This window comes from Cibotium barometz, chromosome 27, assembly GCF_041138505.1.
Source record: "Cibotium barometz isolate CiBa-2024 chromosome 27, ASM4113850v1, whole genome shotgun sequence".
Lineage (NCBI taxonomy): Eukaryota > Viridiplantae > Streptophyta > Polypodiopsida > Cyatheales > Cibotiaceae > Cibotium > Cibotium barometz.
The window spans coordinates 45,284,035-45,301,753 of record NC_141072.1 but is presented as its reverse complement, the minus strand read 5'-3'; the positions used below and the strand labels follow the sequence as shown (position 1 = coordinate 45,301,753).

General features: G+C 48.7%; 1 protein-coding gene across 1 annotated transcript in view; it reads right to left on the bottom strand.

Moving 5' to 3' along the window:
* Positions 1–16,885, bottom strand: part of LOC147623437 (beta-amylase-like) — a 37,372-nt gene extending 20,487 nt beyond the window's left edge. The window contains exons 1-6 of the mRNA XM_086821584.1: positions 16,516–16,885; positions 15,504–15,845; positions 15,209–15,313; positions 14,661–15,059; positions 14,305–14,469; positions 13,868–14,137 (exon numbers count right to left, since the gene is read on the bottom strand). Coding sequence (XP_086677710.1) covers positions 13,868–14,137; positions 14,305–14,469; positions 14,661–15,059; positions 15,209–15,313; positions 15,504–15,812 — 1,248 coding nt within the window. The 5' untranslated portion in view covers positions 15,813–15,845; positions 16,516–16,885. The remainder of the gene's footprint in view (positions 1–13,867; positions 14,138–14,304; positions 14,470–14,660; positions 15,060–15,208; positions 15,314–15,503; positions 15,846–16,515) is intronic.
* Positions 16,886–17,719: the final 834 nt, after the last annotated feature.

The window sequence follows — 17,719 nt, the reverse complement described above, 5'->3', positions numbered from 1 at the left end:
TCCCTTGGTTTCTTGCCCACTTCACGAGCCATTGATTCAAAGGTTACATCAACCATAGCATCAGCCTTCCTGGCTTCAATAGCACTTTGTAGATGTGGATCTTCATGCAAAAACTTCAATTCTTGCTCTTGAGCCTGCAAAAGTTTTCTCATATGTTCCATTTCAGCTTTCATAGCATCAGGGTCTTGTTCAAGCATAACTGTCTTCCCTGGAGACAGTTGACCCTTGGATTCACTATCAAGAACCCTTTCAAGGGGCTTGTGCCTACCACGCAGGGCATCAGACCCACGAGAAGCACTAGAGGGACCCCTCGAATTTGGTACTTCCAAAGGGTTGCCTTGGCTGTCCATTGTGTTCAAAGTTTGCTAAAAGCGGGATGTCCAGTACACAGGTTCGTTTCCCCACTAGGAAGAGGGAAACAACCGTGCTCTGATACCAATGAAACCGATCCCGTCAAGTGGGAAAGACTCAGTTGGACACCTACACGTTTAATAGCACAACTTTAAAACCACAAATATGAAATGGACAACTTAAAACAACTTGAAATTTAAATGAACAGAAATGGAAAGATGGACACCAGCACTGGGGCCGGAACGGGCCGACCCCCCCCTCAATATATGATATATTTATTGGGAGTATTTAAAGAATACAATGCTCCATGGGTTCTGAGAACCAGATAATGTCTATGTACATATGAAAACAGTACTAAACGAATAGCTCGAATTTCGATGTAGAAGCTCGAAGCAGATTGACCACTAGTGTGGTCCAATCGCTACGGTCCTGTGCTTTCACTGGACTCCGCGGAGAGCACCACACTGGTGTTCCGAGACCACGCACAGACAGGCGCTCTCGTACTAACGCCTGGCTCTCCCGATCTCAGCACCTTTGGACCGAGGTTCGCCCATATAGCTTGGACAACCCGGCACCGAACGGGTGTAGGCCGAGCGGGACGAATCTTTTACCAGATTTAAACATTAAATGCTTTACTCAAATCTGAAAATCACTTACTTGTAGTTGGTTGATAGAAGACCAAGACTTGTGGAATGATGAAGCCACTCAGGTGATGCGAAGTCTTCCTTGTAGAACACCCGTGGAGTGATGTACCGCCACAAAGGACACAGCCGCCTCTTGCCTGGTTGCTTCAAGTGGGGACAGCCGCCTAATGTAGCACCAACTTGTAAAAGAGGAAGACGACTGGTTGCAGTAGTGAGCACAGCCGTCAGTATGAAAAGGTGGCGCAGCAGTCTGGAGGTAACGGCCGCCTGCAGAAGGAAAGGCAGCGTAGCCTTGCTAGAGATAGAACACACAGCCGCCTGTAAATGGGCAGCCGTCAGCCTGTGGTGCAGTCGCCTGTAGAGATGAGCAGCCGCCTGTGGAGAGCAGCAGCATAGGCAGTCTCCTGCAGGTTTCAACGCAGCCACCAGCAGCAGGGTTCAGCCGCCTCTAGAGGGGCAGGCGCAACAGTAAGGAGATGGGTGGCCACCTGCTGTGCAGTTCGCAGCCAGCCGCCTGGGGACAGGTTCGTGCAGATTATAGGAGCCGCCTGCAGCAAGCTAGTCGCCAGCCGAAAGAGCAGCCAGCGCCGGTTGATGAAATTCACCCCGCCAGATAGATGCGATGGGATTAACGCTTGAAGGGGAGATTTCTTTTTAATAAAATTTCATGTGGAGTTAACCTTAGTGTTGTCCTCGCTTGCATGTGGGGGATTAGTGGGGGTAGGTGACCATGCCCACCCCCACACTCACTTAAAAGTGAGGCTCCCCACCTTGGCCCCAAAGTGGGTGCCCAAAGGGGGTGCCCACTTTTAAATAAGTGTGAACCCCTAACCTTATAAATCAAAGGGTTAGAATTTAAAACATTAAAACAACATGTACCATATACTTACCACTTGTTCACATGCACTGAAACTCGTCAGAATACAGGGCAGACTTCACGACTCACTGGCAGGCGTCCCCGCTCAGCAAGTAACACGTCAGGCAGGCAAACACACAAATACATGTCATGCGAAAACAGTTTCAAGCATGCAAAATATGTGTGCATGTGCAAAAAGTAACATGGACATATCTCCCGTTCATGGAACATGTACAAAATATCTGTCGGCACAAAACTGGCACGACATAAAACATAAAAACCTGGTCTTCCTATGGAGTGACAGTCCCATAGGTAAGACACAGTTCCAGGCACGAGTTTCCCTAGGTGTGACAGTCCCATAGGTAAAACACGGCACGAATACTGGCTCTTCCATGGCGTGACAGTCCCATGGATCGAACACAGTCCAGGTCATACACGGGTGGCACTGATCTGGCTCCCGTCCATACGACACCATCCTGCTAACACACGGGTGGCACCAGTCTGGCTCCCGTCCATGTCAGCAAAATACTGGCCTCTTCACACGAGACACTGGCCTGGCCTCAAGTGAACGAGACGCAAAAAGTGGAGATGGACCAAATGGTCGGCCAATTGGTGACAGACAGCCACAGCAGCACGCCCAGAGACCGCTGCAGCAGCAGCCACAGTCTCAGCATCACTGGGTTCCTGTGAGGAACAGCTTTGCTCCCCTCCAGGAGGAGACCCCTGCGACGACTGAGGACCAGGAGATGCCAGAACCCCCTCCTTCACCCCCCCACCCCCGTCCCCTCCCACCGCCTCGCTTCCACCTTCGCCTCCGCCCGTCCCCGCTCCGGTCTCGGCAACGGCTCCCTCTCCACCCCCCTCGCCCCCCCTCCTCCCCCCCCCCCTCCTCCCCCCCCGCCCGCCTCACCTTCCCGGGAGGCCCTGGCAGTCCCCTGGCATTCACCTGCAGTCCGGAGAGCGCTGAGCACCGACCTCGCTCGAGCACCACCGAGGAGACCTACCATGCCGATTCGGGCTTCACGGATATCATCTATCCGCAGTCGGCTGAGTCACCTTGGCATTAGACAGCGCTCGGAGGCTTTTGATTACGCTTTCACATGGCTTTTTCGAGCAGAGGGCCCCCATGAGCCAGCACCCATCCGAGTTCATGTAGTGATACCTCCGGCCCGCGGGGAGGAGGCACTTGATTCAGCGGTGGCCTTCTCGTTCCCTCTATGTGGCCCATGCGACCGGGAGTGGACTCTAGAGCTCGCTCTTAGCACTTTGAAGACTCAGGCAGTTGAGTTTTCTCATCATGTGAGCGATCTGGAGGTGACAGATGTGATAGGCCGACTATGGGAGTTGGCTCATTTTTTCTTGGATCCCGGGAGTGTGGATGCCTCAGGGATTCATCATTTGGTCGTTCGCATAGTGGCAGACTGAGCACGCGACCCTGGATATGTATGTATACACGAGGTTACTCTGTCAGAGCGGGAGGCAGTCGCCATGGGCCACAGCCACTGGCACCTGATCCGTGATTCTTGCAGTACACTGGGTGGGCAGATTCGCAGCCGCTCGGATGGGGACTACTCTCCATCCAAGCCGTTTGCGAAGGCCCGCCGTACGGCTGAGACAGCATCCACCTCAGCAGGCCATCCATGAGGATCATCTCATGGAATGTGCAGGGCCTTGGCGGAGCACATTTTATACGCTATCGTGGATGCTTGAGGCAGGAGCTTCAGAGATGCCTGGTTGGTGGCAGCATTGATATTTTGATGATGCAGGAGCACCACTTGGGTGAGAGCAGGATCCGGAGATATGGTTCGGTGATGCCTGGTAGATGGGACACCTTTTGGTCTGCAGGGTTTGGTCCTTTGGGTGGACAGGGAGGAGTATGCATGGTCATTGCAGATGTATGGTGGCAGGCCATTGTGGATCGTGGGATCATTGTGCCTGGTAGAGCACAGTATGTCATTCTGAGGATACATGATGAGCTATTGGGCGTGCTCAATGTCTATGCGCCCAACCATGCTAGTGCCAGAGCAGAGTTCTGGACCCAGGTTACGGATGCATTGCCAGAGGCCGCACATTGGTGTGTCGGGGGAGACTTAAACATGCTTGAGGACCCGGCCGATAGGGTGGGAGGCAGTCATGTTACAGTGCACGGCACGGAGCTTGCAGCTTGGGACCGGTTTTGCATGTCACTAAGGATCACTGATGCATGGCAGCATGGGGCCTTCTCCCGCTCTCAGGACAGTCTTAGTTTCTCTCGGTCGGATCGCCGGCAGGGAGGGACTAATCTATCACGGATTGATCGCTTTTATGTGGGCGACTGGTTAGGGGAGCGAGGGGGCTCCGTCGGCATCCTCGCTGGCACCTCATTTTCAGATCATGCGCCAGTTATCTTGACATTGGAGGAGAGGACACGGGAGCCCAGCTTGCAGTTGAGGATCCCAGAGAGGGTACTTACAGATCCCAGTCTCGCTGAGGACATTGAGAGGATTTGGCATGATAGTCAATGCTCTGACCAGGATGCAGCAGGCCAGTGTGCCCAGGGACTCATCGAGCTTAGCTCTTTTTTGCACGCTGCAGCTTTGACACGGCTGGGAGAGATTCGCGAGCGAGAGCATCGGCTAAGACGCAGCCTTGCTTCGCTTCAGCGCCTTCAGGAGCAGCAGCCTGCATGTGAGTGGGTGGCGTCCCAGCTGAGCCAGGCACGCCAGGAGGTTAGAGAGGCAGAGGAGCAGAGACATGAGTTTTACTATCGTCGTCAGGCCTCTCAGTGGACGCAGCTTGGTGATAGAGTGACTGGGGAGTTTTTTGAGATCACTGGACCCCGCCATGCTCGAGAAGAAGTCCGTCAGCTTGGTAGGCCGAATGGATCGGTAGCTACTGAGCCCGGGGAGATCAGAGCCATTGCCACTGCATTCTATAGAGACCTGCTTTCAGCGGAGCCAGCCACTGAGGATCGGGATGCTTGCAGACAGACTGTGTGGGCCCATGTGCAGAGGGATCGTATGCGTACAGTTCTTGGTGTGCCTCTTTCAAAGATTGAGCTTGCCGAGGCCTTGAGGGTCCTGCCGCGACATAGTTGCCCAGGGGAGGACGGACTAACGCCGGCCTTTTTTATGCGCTATTGGGACCTTTTGGGGCCATGCCTCCGCAGGGGCTTTCAGTATGTTTTGGACACTGGGGTGATGCCATAGAGCTTTTCAGAGGGCTTGATCTTTCTTATCCCCAAGGGGGAGGGAGTATCCGATGATATTCGGCATTGGAGACCTATTACGATCCTCAATACTGTCTACAAGGTCTTAGCCAAGGCCTTGAGTTTGAGGATCCAGCCCTTCCTGGGGGAGTTGATTCATGCTACCCAGACAAGATTCGTCAAGGAGCGCAGTATCCTTGACAACATCTTTACTTTTTGGGAGGCGACCGCCCGAGCTAGATTTCTTGGTGAGGACTTGGTCGTGATGCTTCTCGATTTTGAGAAGGCATACGATAGAGTTGATTGGGGTTTCTTAGAGGGCACCATGCTTCGCCTGGGCTTTGAGCCAGGCTGGATTAGAGAGGTGGCGGCTTTGTATTCCACAGCTCGTAGCCAGGTGTTGATTGCAGGAGGATGGGGGCCGAGTTTTGAGCTGACCAGATCAGTCCGCCAGGGGTGTCCCCTCGCCCCTTTTCTTTTTCTCTTCTTTGCGGAGGCTATGAGCATGTATTTGACGGCAGAGGAGGTTGGTTTGAGAGGACTCCAACTCCCAGTCCGGGGGGAGGACCTGCTTGATGCTGAGTTTGCTGATGACACGGGCTTATTTTTGCATGGCCAAGAGGCCAATCTTCTTCGGGCAGAGCAGTCGCTCCAGGTTTTTAGTGCAGCTTCGGGAGCACTAATCAATTGGCGCAAGACAGTGGCCTTTTGGATCAGCAGCGCTCCCACTCCGGCATGGAGCCCGGACCCCGGTTTTAGATGGATTCCTCCTGGCACAGCAGTGCGGTATTTGGGATGCCAGATTGGACTAGATTTGTCAACTGAGCAGCAGATTGCCCCGCTTCTTCTGAGCATTCGGAAGAAGCTTTTGTATTGGAGTACAGCTCGACTATCCTTGGCTGGGAGGGTGGTGGTGGCAAATCAGGTGCTGTTAGCGACCATGTGGTACATTACGTCTTGTTGGATCTTTTCGAGCTCTTGTATCAGCCAGGTGCAGAGGCTGATCAGGAACTTTCTTTGGTCTGGGCGGGACGGTCAGCCAGCCCGGGCAAAGGTTGCATGGGCAGTTATTACACTTCCGCTGGCTCAGGGAGGCTTGGGCATTATAGATCCAGTCAATCAGAGTAGAGCCTTATTGGGGAAGCTTATTGTTCGAGGGCTGCTTCCAGGCACAGAGCCGTGGAAAGAGCTTCTCTTGCAGCGGCTGCTGCAGGCTCGGGCTCCCCCAACAGGGGGCACTTGGGCACCAGAGATTCGCTGGATCTTCATAGAGATGAGGAGGACAGGCCTCAGTAGAGGATGGGAGGACAGATTTGCTGAGCATCCTGAGAGCTTGGGAGCTGCTGAGACCGGGGCTCTCTCAGCGTGTTGAGGAGCGGGCCAGACAGCCGCTCATCTGGAGCCCAGCTGTTCGCACAGAGCAGCTCCAAAACTACGTGCTGGGCCTGCCAACCTTTAGCGGCAGGCCCAGCACGTAGTTTTGGAGACTGGCAGGCCTTCTGCAGTCTCCCAGAGGAGATCCAGGTGGAGAGGCTGAGTCACTTCAGAGGGGGGTTGATTATGAGGGATGATATTCAGGAGGCACTCACAGAGGAGTGGTTCACGCCTTTCGAGCTAGTGGCCCCACGGTGGATGGGAGCCTTTACACAGTTGGAGATCCTGATTGCTGTCAGAGCTTGCATTGAGGATGGCTCTACTATGAGATTCAGGATGAGGGCAGACTTCAGAGAGTGGAGGTGGAGTCACCTTTGGTTGCAGAGTGCACCTTTCAGAGGATACGGGTAGTGGCCGCCGCTTCTCGAAAGTGGCATATTGACCCCGACCCTGCAGATGTGCTCCCGGATTGGCGTATATGGGCATATGCAGCGCGTCCCTTGGCCCGGCTACAGTGGGACCCTGGGGAGTACGAGTGGCATGATCCTTATGCATCCCTTGAGGCCACAGAGATCACCTTTTTCCAGTATATTGTTCGGCTGGGGCGGCATATTTTGACGGCGAGGAGGATGGTATCTCCAGCTGTAGCGGGGCACTGGCGGCTACAAGGACTCTCACAGGAGTTCCTGGAGGATTTTTGGGCTCCGCTCTGGGCTAGTCGACAGGCCCGCAGGATCTCGACTTTCGAGTGGCTGGTCGCCCACAGGGGCTCAGCAGTTGGCACCTGGCTTGTTTACAGCGGTCTTCCGGCGGCCTGCGTCCGATGCGGCCACCCTATGGAGACACAGAGACATTGCCTATGGGATTGCCCTCAGGCGCAGCAGATTTGGCTGCGGATGCTACGTATTTTGGCCCCCCTCTCTCCAGAGGGTATGTTTACGTGGGGTGCCACTGCTTGGTCGACTTCGTCAGGGCCTGCTATGGGCTATGAGATGGAGCAGGACAGTCAGGCCATCAGATTCATTAGGGGCCAGCCTCACCTAGTTCCGTCACCGGATTTCTCGTCCGCCAGCTGGACACAGGAGAGGGATTTACGATGGGAGCTCCTCAGCAGCCTCACCATCTGGTTCACCTGGAGGGAAGGTGTTTCACGGCCTTTGAGGGGAGACTGGAGCCACCAACAGAGACTGTACGGGGGATTTGGCAGGAGTTGATCCACACCCTGCGAGGACAGTATGACCGCATCCGGGGCGACTCAGATGAGGCGATCTTGCGGCGCCAGGCCTTTCACACCACCTGGCGCAGCGGCCCCTTCTATACCTTACACACGGGATCCCCCCGTTGGCATTACAGGCCACCTGTTTGGCTGTTCCCCCCTCCTATTGTATGATTTAGCCCCTCAATCCTTTGTACTGATGCTTGTATTTTGCAGCACCTAGGGAGAGTCTCCCGGGCTGCCTTGCTGTATTCACTGCTCTGTTTCTCTTATGAGCAGGAGAGATCTTTTGTAGCCCTATGGGCATTTTTATATAACTAATGAAAGGATCTTTTCTCGGGAAAAAAAAAGAAAAAAAAAGGGATTGCTTCATTCCAAGGGCCAGGATAGCCAAGGGGAAAAGCTTCAATCAAGGTGAAAAGTGCAGGTCAAGATTATGCCTTTATTTTCTGACTTACATTATTCTAATAAAGCAAATACACCATTCGTGGTGGGGGCCCTACCGAGGGTATTTGGGACCCAATACTGTGTCCTCTTCTCTCTCTCTCTCTCTCTCTCTCTCTCTCTCTCTCTCTATTTTCTACACATCTACTTTAGTTTTGTGTGTTATATTCGTCGTGAAAGATTGCTGAATTCTGCGCATTGAAGTTACCGATTTGACCACGAAGCTTCCGCATGTTACACATCTTGCCTGCCTCTCGAGTCTCAGCATTCGTGCTTGTGACTGGTCCTTGCAGATTGCATTTTATTTCTTTAGTCTAGTGACTAGTCTCTCTCTTTGTTCCTCCTCATCACTTTCATCTTCTTCTCCTTAAATCATCAATTATTCAATGGAACCTAGAACTTTAGGCAGCAAGCGGTCCAAGAAGCAAGCTACTTGGTCATGGTGGCAAGAGGTGGATTGTGATGAGACATATGCAAGTGGAGGTGCCAAGAAATGGAAGTGCCTACAGGTATTGCAAGCAAGCAAAGACAAGAGGTGCCAATCATGTGCGGCAACTACTTGGTCAGCTCTACAGTCAAAGGGTTTCGTTGATGTCCACCCTTCTTCAGATTCAGATGATGATGCAGTGCAGATGGACATGGGCCATGATAATGAGATTGGGAGCTCTTCCAAAGCAATTGATGATGATTTAGTCGCTGATCTTGACATTTGATATGTTGTACTTTATTTTTTAGTTTTTTGTCATTTGACATTTAAGATTTGCTCATGTGCATTGCATCTATCTTTGTAGCTCCTATACATTGTGCCTCTCTTTGTATTGTTTGAAGTTTCAAAAGTTGATTGTGGAATCTGGATCTATTTCTATTTTTCTTGAGTACTCAAGTCTCATGATGAATGGCTATGTATAATGTATCATGTATCATGTATCATGTTTGTCAAGTTTTAAATGAAAGGTTATATGTACATGTATGTATGTATGTATGTATGTATATGTTAACCTCGCGTTCCCATTCCCGTTCCCTAATCCCTATATGCCGTTCCTGTTCCCATTCTCGTTGTGTTGTGACTATGCTCTTGTCACGTGCATCCCGCACTTGGATGCCACGTAGACATATCTGTACAAGAAGGTGCAGGACCTGGGGTGGAAAACTGGTCCCATGTGAGCCCAGTCCGGGACTAGTCAGCCAGGGTTCCACTCCAGTCGTCCGAGGTCAGGTGTGCATTGTCCTGCGCATGAAACAGTGCCAGTCCGCGCTGTGAGTCTCCCTCTGGAATGATATCAGTGGTTCTGTGTATCTGGTCTGACACTGGATGCCAAACCTCTGTGTAGACAAGTAGGATTTGCACGTAGGGATGGGGCCAGCCCATAGGGCTGCCCCAAGAACAATTATGTGGGCATGGGGGAGGTGTAGAACCACCCCCAAAGTTATGCTTGTATTTTGCAGCACCTAGGGAGAGTCTCCCGGGCTGCCATGTTGTTTTCACTGCTCTTCTCTCTGTTAGGAGCAGGAGAGATCTCTTTTGTAGCCCTACGGGCGTTTTTTACATAACTAATGAAAGGATCTTTTCTCGGAAAAAAAAAAGAACCACCCCCAAAGGGCCAGGAGGGCCTTGGCTGTGCCCACCAGTCATGGGATGGGCTGGAAGGGCTGTCGGCCAGCCCTAGGGCCTCTGGACAGGCAGCCGACAGGGCATCAGGCCCTCTAAAGCCTGTCGGCCAGGTGTGGGCAGCCCACACAGGCTTCCCAGCAGCCCATAACAAATGCGCATGCTGGCCAGACAGCCAGGTGTGAATGCACATGACTTTTCAGCATTTAATGCTATTTAAACAAGTCATGGAGGGAAAAATAACCAGCCGACCAGCATCAGTGAGGGGTATAAATACCCAGGGCATAATTCAGTTCCATTGATCTCATAATTCACAAAGTGCTGGAGCTAACTCAAGGGCCAGGACAGCCAAGGAGAAGCTAATGCAAAAGGGTGAAGAATTGAAGGTCAAGGGCAGAGGATCCTCCTCAGCCAAGAAGGTTCAGGTTCAATCTTTTATTTTCAGATTTGCACCATTCTAATAAAAGCAAATACACCATTCGTGGTGGGGGCCCTACAGAGGGTATTTGGGACCCAATACTGTGTCCTCTTCTTCCTCTCTCTCTCTCTCTATTTTTCTGCACATCTACATTCAGTTTTGTGCGTTATTTTCGTCACGACAAGTGTGCATTGAAGTTACCGATCTCCCCCGAAGCTTCCGCATGTTACAGTGTTATCAGAGCCTACTTCAAGTGTAAAGATTCAGCAAGAAACCAGAAATTTTTTCTCACTCGTGTGGTTGGTTTTCAGACACCAGTGGACCACCCCTTTCGGAGTGACTCCTGTCCCTCAAAGGACGGTTGGTTTTCAGCCTCCGGAAGTCTCCCACACACATAGTGGATGGTCAGATTGCACTCCGGAAAGGAGGTGCATTTTCCTGCTATGGCGAGCTTCGACAACGAGAGAGATCAAGAACCTTGGGACCAAAGTGCACCAGGCAATGGCAGCTTATATTTGGGACAAGTTTGTCCGCGACCTTAAGCAGCGGTTTCTACCGCCCCATTACCTTGAGCGACTCGAAGACGAGTTTAGGGGAGCGCGTTAGAACGTGCAACCAGTCCTTCAGTTTGCCAACAAAATTTCGAACTTATGTTTGCAATTAGGCTTATCTGATACAGACAAGAAAGGACAATTCTTGTATGGCCTGGACACGCAAATCCAGTGGGAGGTGCGTATGTTTAGGCCAGCCACCTTCGAAGACGCACTCTCGCTTGCGCAGAGTACTAAAATTAAGCACAATGGTGGCAAGCCCAAGACTTCCTAACCGGCTACTCCCAAGGTTACCACCTCGGGGGGTCTTCCCTAGGACAGAGCACGGGAGCCTCTGGCTCCAAGAACTCAACCAATGCACCCAAGCTTACTCCAGACCAAAAAGCGGAGGCAAGCAAGACCGGTGGCAAGTTGAGTGCTGAGGAGATTGCTCAGTACAAGAAGGAGGGTAGGTGTTTCTTTTGTTATACAAAAGGACACACTTCTTGAGAGTGTCCTAAGAAGACTACCGCTCCAAAGACCGCCGCCTCAACCTCCACGACTTTCGTGGTGAGCCCAGCTCCCACATAGACCCCAGTGGCTGTCCCTAGTTCTTCGAATCCCAATGCTTCGATTGGAGCAATCATTAGCCGGGAGCTCGAAGATAAGCAGAAGGGCGCCCATGACCAGGAGTATGAGCGCAACGAATTGCTCAAGACCTTTGGCTACATAGGTGGCCAGAGAGTCGTCGTCGTGTTTGACAGCGACAGCACGGAGAACGTGGTCACGGAACAGGCCGCTCGGCCTGCCCGTTTTGTTCTGACTTTGGTGGACAAGCAAGTTAAGGGTTTTAGCACAAGCATGACAACGAGCGTCAAGTATGAAGCTCTAGGTGCTAAGTTAGTTATTCAGGGCATAGAGTTTGTGCGTGATTTTATGGTTGCCCCTCTTGTAGGAGCAGACATAATATTGGGCATTCAGTGGTTTCACAAGTTCCTTCCTGATGTCAAGTGGGACAAGTACACTTTCCAGATCAGTCGGAATGTGTCAAACGCCCCAGTGACCATTAAGTGTGAGCCAGGAATTCCTACCTTTCCGCTCATAAGTCACTTTGTAGGCTAAACAAGCAATCAAGAAAGGCGCATATTGTGCGATGATATACATCCAGACTGCCTAGACGGTGGCCAATGCTTTCGAGAAGTATTTGGCTCTCCATGAAAAGTTCCAAAAGATTTTTTTTCAGGACAATCTCCCTCCCCAGCACCCCTCCCCCCCAATTTAGACCGGAGGACCACAAGATCGATCTCCTCCCAGGCTCGGAACCCCCGAGCAAGTTTCCATATCGCCTTTCCAAGGCAGTGGAATCGGAGTTGGACCACCAACTCCAAGAATTGTTGCAATCTGGCTTCATCCGCCCAAGCGTGTCGCCATTTGCAGCACCGATCCTGTTTGTCAAGAAAAAAGATGGGTCTTCTCATTTGTGTGTCGATTATCGTGCACTCAATAAGCTGACTATCAAGAGTAGATTCCCGATGCCTTGAATAGATTATATTCTCGAGAGGCTGAATGGGGCTAAGGTGTTCTCGAAACTCGATTTGAAGAGTGGGTACCACCAGGTGAGGATTGTTGAGGGGGACATTCCCAAGACAGCCTTCCGTACAGAACGGGCCTACTATGAATTTGTGGTCATGCCTTTTGGCTTGTTGAACGCCCCAACCACCTTCAACCGCATGATGATGCGGGTGTTCCGGGAATTGATTGGAAAGTGTGTGTTCATATTTCTGAACGACATATTGGTATTTTCAGCTACGATTGAGCAGCATGACATTGATGTGGAGAAAGTCCTGAAGTTGCTGGAAAGCAACGAGCTCTACATCAATGAAAAGAAGTCAGAATTTTATTTGTTCGAGGTTCTTTACCTTGGATATATAATTAGTGCAAAAGGCATTTGACTTGATCTGGCCAAGGTGGCCGAGATTGTCAATTGGGAAGTACCACAGACTGCTTATGACATCAGATCCTTTGTGGATATATGCCAGGCATACTCCACCCACATAGACAAGTTTTCTGACCTCTCGACGGATCTCATCGATCTGCTAAAGGGTGTCAAGACAAGAAGGAAACGGATTCGAATGACTCCACGAGCGTTGGAGGCATTCAAGAACCTCAAGGTAGCTTTGTCAGAGGCGCCTTGTCTAGCACTTGCCTCGTAGGACGAGCCATTCCAGGTGATCACCAATGCGAGTAACATCGCAATTGGAGATGTATTACAACAACAGAATGGTCATCCAGTAGCTTACATGTCTCGTAAGTTACTACCCGCAAAAAGAATTACTCAGTCTACGATCGGTAACTCCTCCAAGTTATACAGGCCTTGAAACATTGAAAATATTTTCTTTATGGCTATGACTTTGAGGTTCGCACTGACCATCAGGCATTACGCTGGATTCAGACAATGCCAAGTGCACAGTGGAGTGACCAACAGCATCGTTGGAGCTAGATATTCTAGCAATTTGGTGGTATAATTAAGTACCTTCCAGGAAAGGCCAATCTAGTGGCTGATGCTTTGAGCAAGAAGGGACAAGTGACTTTGATTCAGACCACTAAACTCGACCTTGTTGGTACGGGACTAGACGACATGAAGCACACATACGCGGATTCCGAGGAATTCGGTACACAGTGGGAATAGGCATTGGATGCCACAAGACCATGCCACTTTTTGATACACGATGGTTGGCTTTTTTTTCTACAAAGGCCGATTGTGTGTCATGAAGTCATTCAGGGGGTAGCTCTTCTCCATGACGTCCATAACGCCATTACTGGTGGTCACAAAGACATGAATTCGACTTTGGAGAAGTTAGAACGAGACGAGGCAGGACGAACAACGAGCAGCGGAGAGGCCACCAGCACATGTAGGGGCCAACTAATAGTAGGCACTTTAAGTATGGTTAGTGTGAAAAGTCTTATTTTTTAATCAATGTGCTTTTTTGCTTCATTTATAGCCAAAGGCCTCCGTGTGTGCGCGTATTACAGATGTGGGTATGTATATGTATGTATGTATAGAACACACACACACACACAAAAAAAAAAAAACCAAGACTCTGCATTGTATGAATGGGTGTGTGGGTGTGTGTGTGTGTGCATGTGTCTACATGCACCCGTGCATATAAGCATGTTGTAGAAATGTAGGAAGTATGAATGTATGTAAATGTATTGCAAAAAACTACACAAGTATTACCTTGGCTGCTAGTTTGACCTTACATCCTACAAATATATCCGATGCAGCTTCAAGTATCGTGTCCCCATGTTTTAATAAAACACCTGAATACCACTCCAAGAAGAACCTTCCATAATCCGTTGTGAAAGAGCCATGGTTGCAAAAGAAACCTGTTGCCTGCGGCCAATCATTATAATGGCCAGCATTTTCCGGCCCTGAATAGCCCCACTGATTCTGGCCAATGTTGTTTGCAACTTGCTTGAGATCAGAAAGTAAATACTTATCATAGCACTGAAAGAATTATGTTTGAATCAGTCTTTCCTGCTCATCTACTAAGGCAAAGAAACATTATAAACAAGGACAAAGAAAATACAGAGAGAAGATATACTCAGGAGGGATTCAAAATGTTCTTCTAGGCAGAGCTTATGATGATGTGTTGGATTAGAACAAAATCAGACCTGGAACTCTCCTATGCCCGGGAAATGCCACCCCTGACTCTCCGGAAAGGATGGGTATCTAAGCTCTCCAGCTGGACCAAGCCCCACTTCTATTTCGGTTATCATTTCTGCTTTGAAAAAATCATTCATGTTCTCTCTGAAGCTCCTCATAAAATCCGTGTATGCCTGCAATGAAGCCAAGGAGAATCCAAGGTGATTGGGTCACAGCAGAGGGCTAGTAATTGGGTGGACCATGCACATGCAGTATTGGTATGGGTGCACCATGAGGATTTTTTCTAACACACTTGGAAGGGGAATTTAGGTACAAAAACCCCTGTGTATGTTCTTGAAGCATGCAAAAAACGTGCTATATGTACCTCCACGGCAGTTCGCCCTCTGAGAACAGGTTTATCATCAATACCAAAACTCAGATACTCCTCATTCCTTTTAGAATCCCTGTTTGTGAAGAAAATATCTGGGTTGGATTCCCCTTCCTTGCGGACCCAGTCCGGCAACTGGATGTAGCAACTATCACCTACATTGCCCCCGCACTGATGGAACGACATGATGGTTTGTAGCTTGAAACCATAGCTTTGTATGAGCTGGAAAAGCGATTGGTAAGCAGACCAGTCGTATTGCTTTGGCCCACCCCTTTCCACAATGCCCCACCAGACATCCACCATGAGGCCATCTACATGGGCGGCTTTCAACGCCTGCAAATTTGCATGAAGCAGGTCCACATTCACCAGCACGTTGTCCTTGGAAATTGTATCAAGCTGAATCCAGGATGCCAAAACCACATCAGAAGGAAGAGGTTCCCAACATCAAAGAAAACTTGTAAGTACAATTTCCAGACCATGATATCCTTTTGCCATTACCAAAAGCAAAAAGTTCTTTAAAATGCACTTGAAAAAGATGGTATTACCGGTAACATAACGTACACGGGTATATAGTGTGCCATTAGCACACTGTTTTCTGATCTTTGAAGAGAAGGACGAGGAGCGAAATCATCTAAGTTTGTCTCTTTCACCTGGACAAGACAGGATTGTCCTTAAAAAAAACACCAGTTCAAAGGTTCAAAAGCAGTACATTAAGGATCATGACCAATAATCATTATTGTCATCATACATATGCATACATGTATGTGCATATGCAAGCACGTGCACGCATGCGCGCGCACACACACACGCAATTCTTGTAAAAGAAGACTTGAGTTCTACCTGAAAGGGCTTGGAAGGATTCGAAAGTTTGCTCTCCATCTGAGTAGATTCGAAGCCACCATAGAAAGATGACGAGATTGCATCCCCTAGATGATGATAGGAGCAGTGGACATTCCATTTTCTGGCATGAGAGGGCATTCGGGTTCTATCTTTATGGTCAAATCTATAATGCTTCATCCCAATGCAACCAAGTTCCACATTCCCGCATCCAACCCATCTTTTGTGAAGTCCATCTATAAGATTTAATGGCTGTTTCTCATGAATTATTAAGTCACAGTCCACTGGTGCCCCTTTCAAAAAAGATGTCATTCTCCCTATCCCCAGTGTTGACTCGATACCACCCTGTTGTGCACATCACAGATCTAAAGTGTTAGGCACACCTACCCTCTATTTAGGCAGGCTATGCTTGGGTGTTATCATAACTCTTTTTCAGGAAGCCGCCAGCGAGGGCTTGACAACATCATAACAAGCCCATGAGCCAATGAAGTGGCTGGTTGATAACAGACATAGACATAGATGTACATGGCATGCTCTTATCCACATCATAACAAGCCACTGAGCCTGGATTATAACATACATAGACATAGATGTACATGGCATGCTCTTATCCACATCGATGATGCCAGGCTTAAAGATTGTTGATTCAAGGGTGTAAATAGCACTGCATTCTAAGGCTTTGCAAACATCAAAGAAGACATTACTCAAGTAGGAGGGGACTACAAATTCCATGTGAGCTTCATTATAATAAAAACTTATACTTCCAAGGGTGAAATTTCCCTGGCATCAGATTTAGCTTATCAACATCAGCCTCAATAGAAAATCAAAAGCTATAAGCTATGCGGGTCTCTTCCAATTTGAGGTAGAAGCTACATGGATCTTCGAAAAATGAGAAAGATTACTTAAAAATATTAATCTCTTCATCAGAAACTCATCAATGTGTTAATGACAACGATTAAATCGCCTTAAACATTCCGCCCGTGAGCTTAATTTGAGGGGAGTGTAGAGGCCTTACCTTCTAATTTTGTTGAGGTAGTAGCAGATGGGCTTCTTTTATTTGCTAATCATGCACATAAACGAAGTTTAAGAGCCTGATTTTAAGAGAACCAGGGGGGTAATCGAGAGGAAAATTGTTAATTGACGAAGCCCTTGAAAGGCCTTCAGCTGATTTCCAGGGAAGTGTGCAAAATAGGCTTCCGCCGTTGGACGAGTGGCTGGCGTTGGAAATTGGCTATAGAATATTCCGATCGCGCATTGCTACAGCCACAACCAAGGTTCCAGAAAAGAACTATTCTCTCTCTACAACCATCTCTCTCTCTCTCTCTTTCATATGCACATGCCTCTCTCTATCACGTACACACACTCTCAAATGTTGAAACTCTCTCTCTCTCTCTCACATGCACACACATATATACACCTGCTCTCTCTCTCTCACACACACACATGCACACTCCCTCTCTCTTCTTACACTCTCCCACACATAGAAGCCCTCTCTCTCTTCTACACTCTCCCACACATAGAAGCCCTCTCTCTCTCTCACACACACACACACAAATACACACTCCCTCTCTCTTCTTACACTCTCCCACATAGAAGCGCTCTCTCTCTCTCTCTCTCTCACACACACACACGCACACGCACACGTGCACACGTGCGTATGCACACACACTCTCTCTCTCTCTATCTCACGCACACATACACATATGTAAATATATAGTATATATAATATTATGTTTTAGATACATATACCTATACATAGACACATATACTTATACATATATACATGTATTTAAAAGTATAAATACAAACATCAACATAATTTAATTAATTTTGATTAAATTTTAATGTGCGGAGATGGGTGATAAGTTGTGGTCACTATTAAATATATAGATAGATATATCACACACACATTGAAACACACACACACACACACACATATATGTATATACATATACATGCATACATACATATGTATGTATACATGTATGTATGTATAAATGTCAATAAAAACACACACACACATGTATACACATATATACATATATATTTTTTATTTAATTTATATTTCTGTTTATATTTTATTAAAAGCTACTTTTTATTCTCTCTCTCTCTTTCTCTCTCTCTCTCTCTCACACACACACACACACACACACACTTAAATAGATTTACATATATATATATATATTTAATTAATTAAATTTTAATGGTAGGGATGAGTG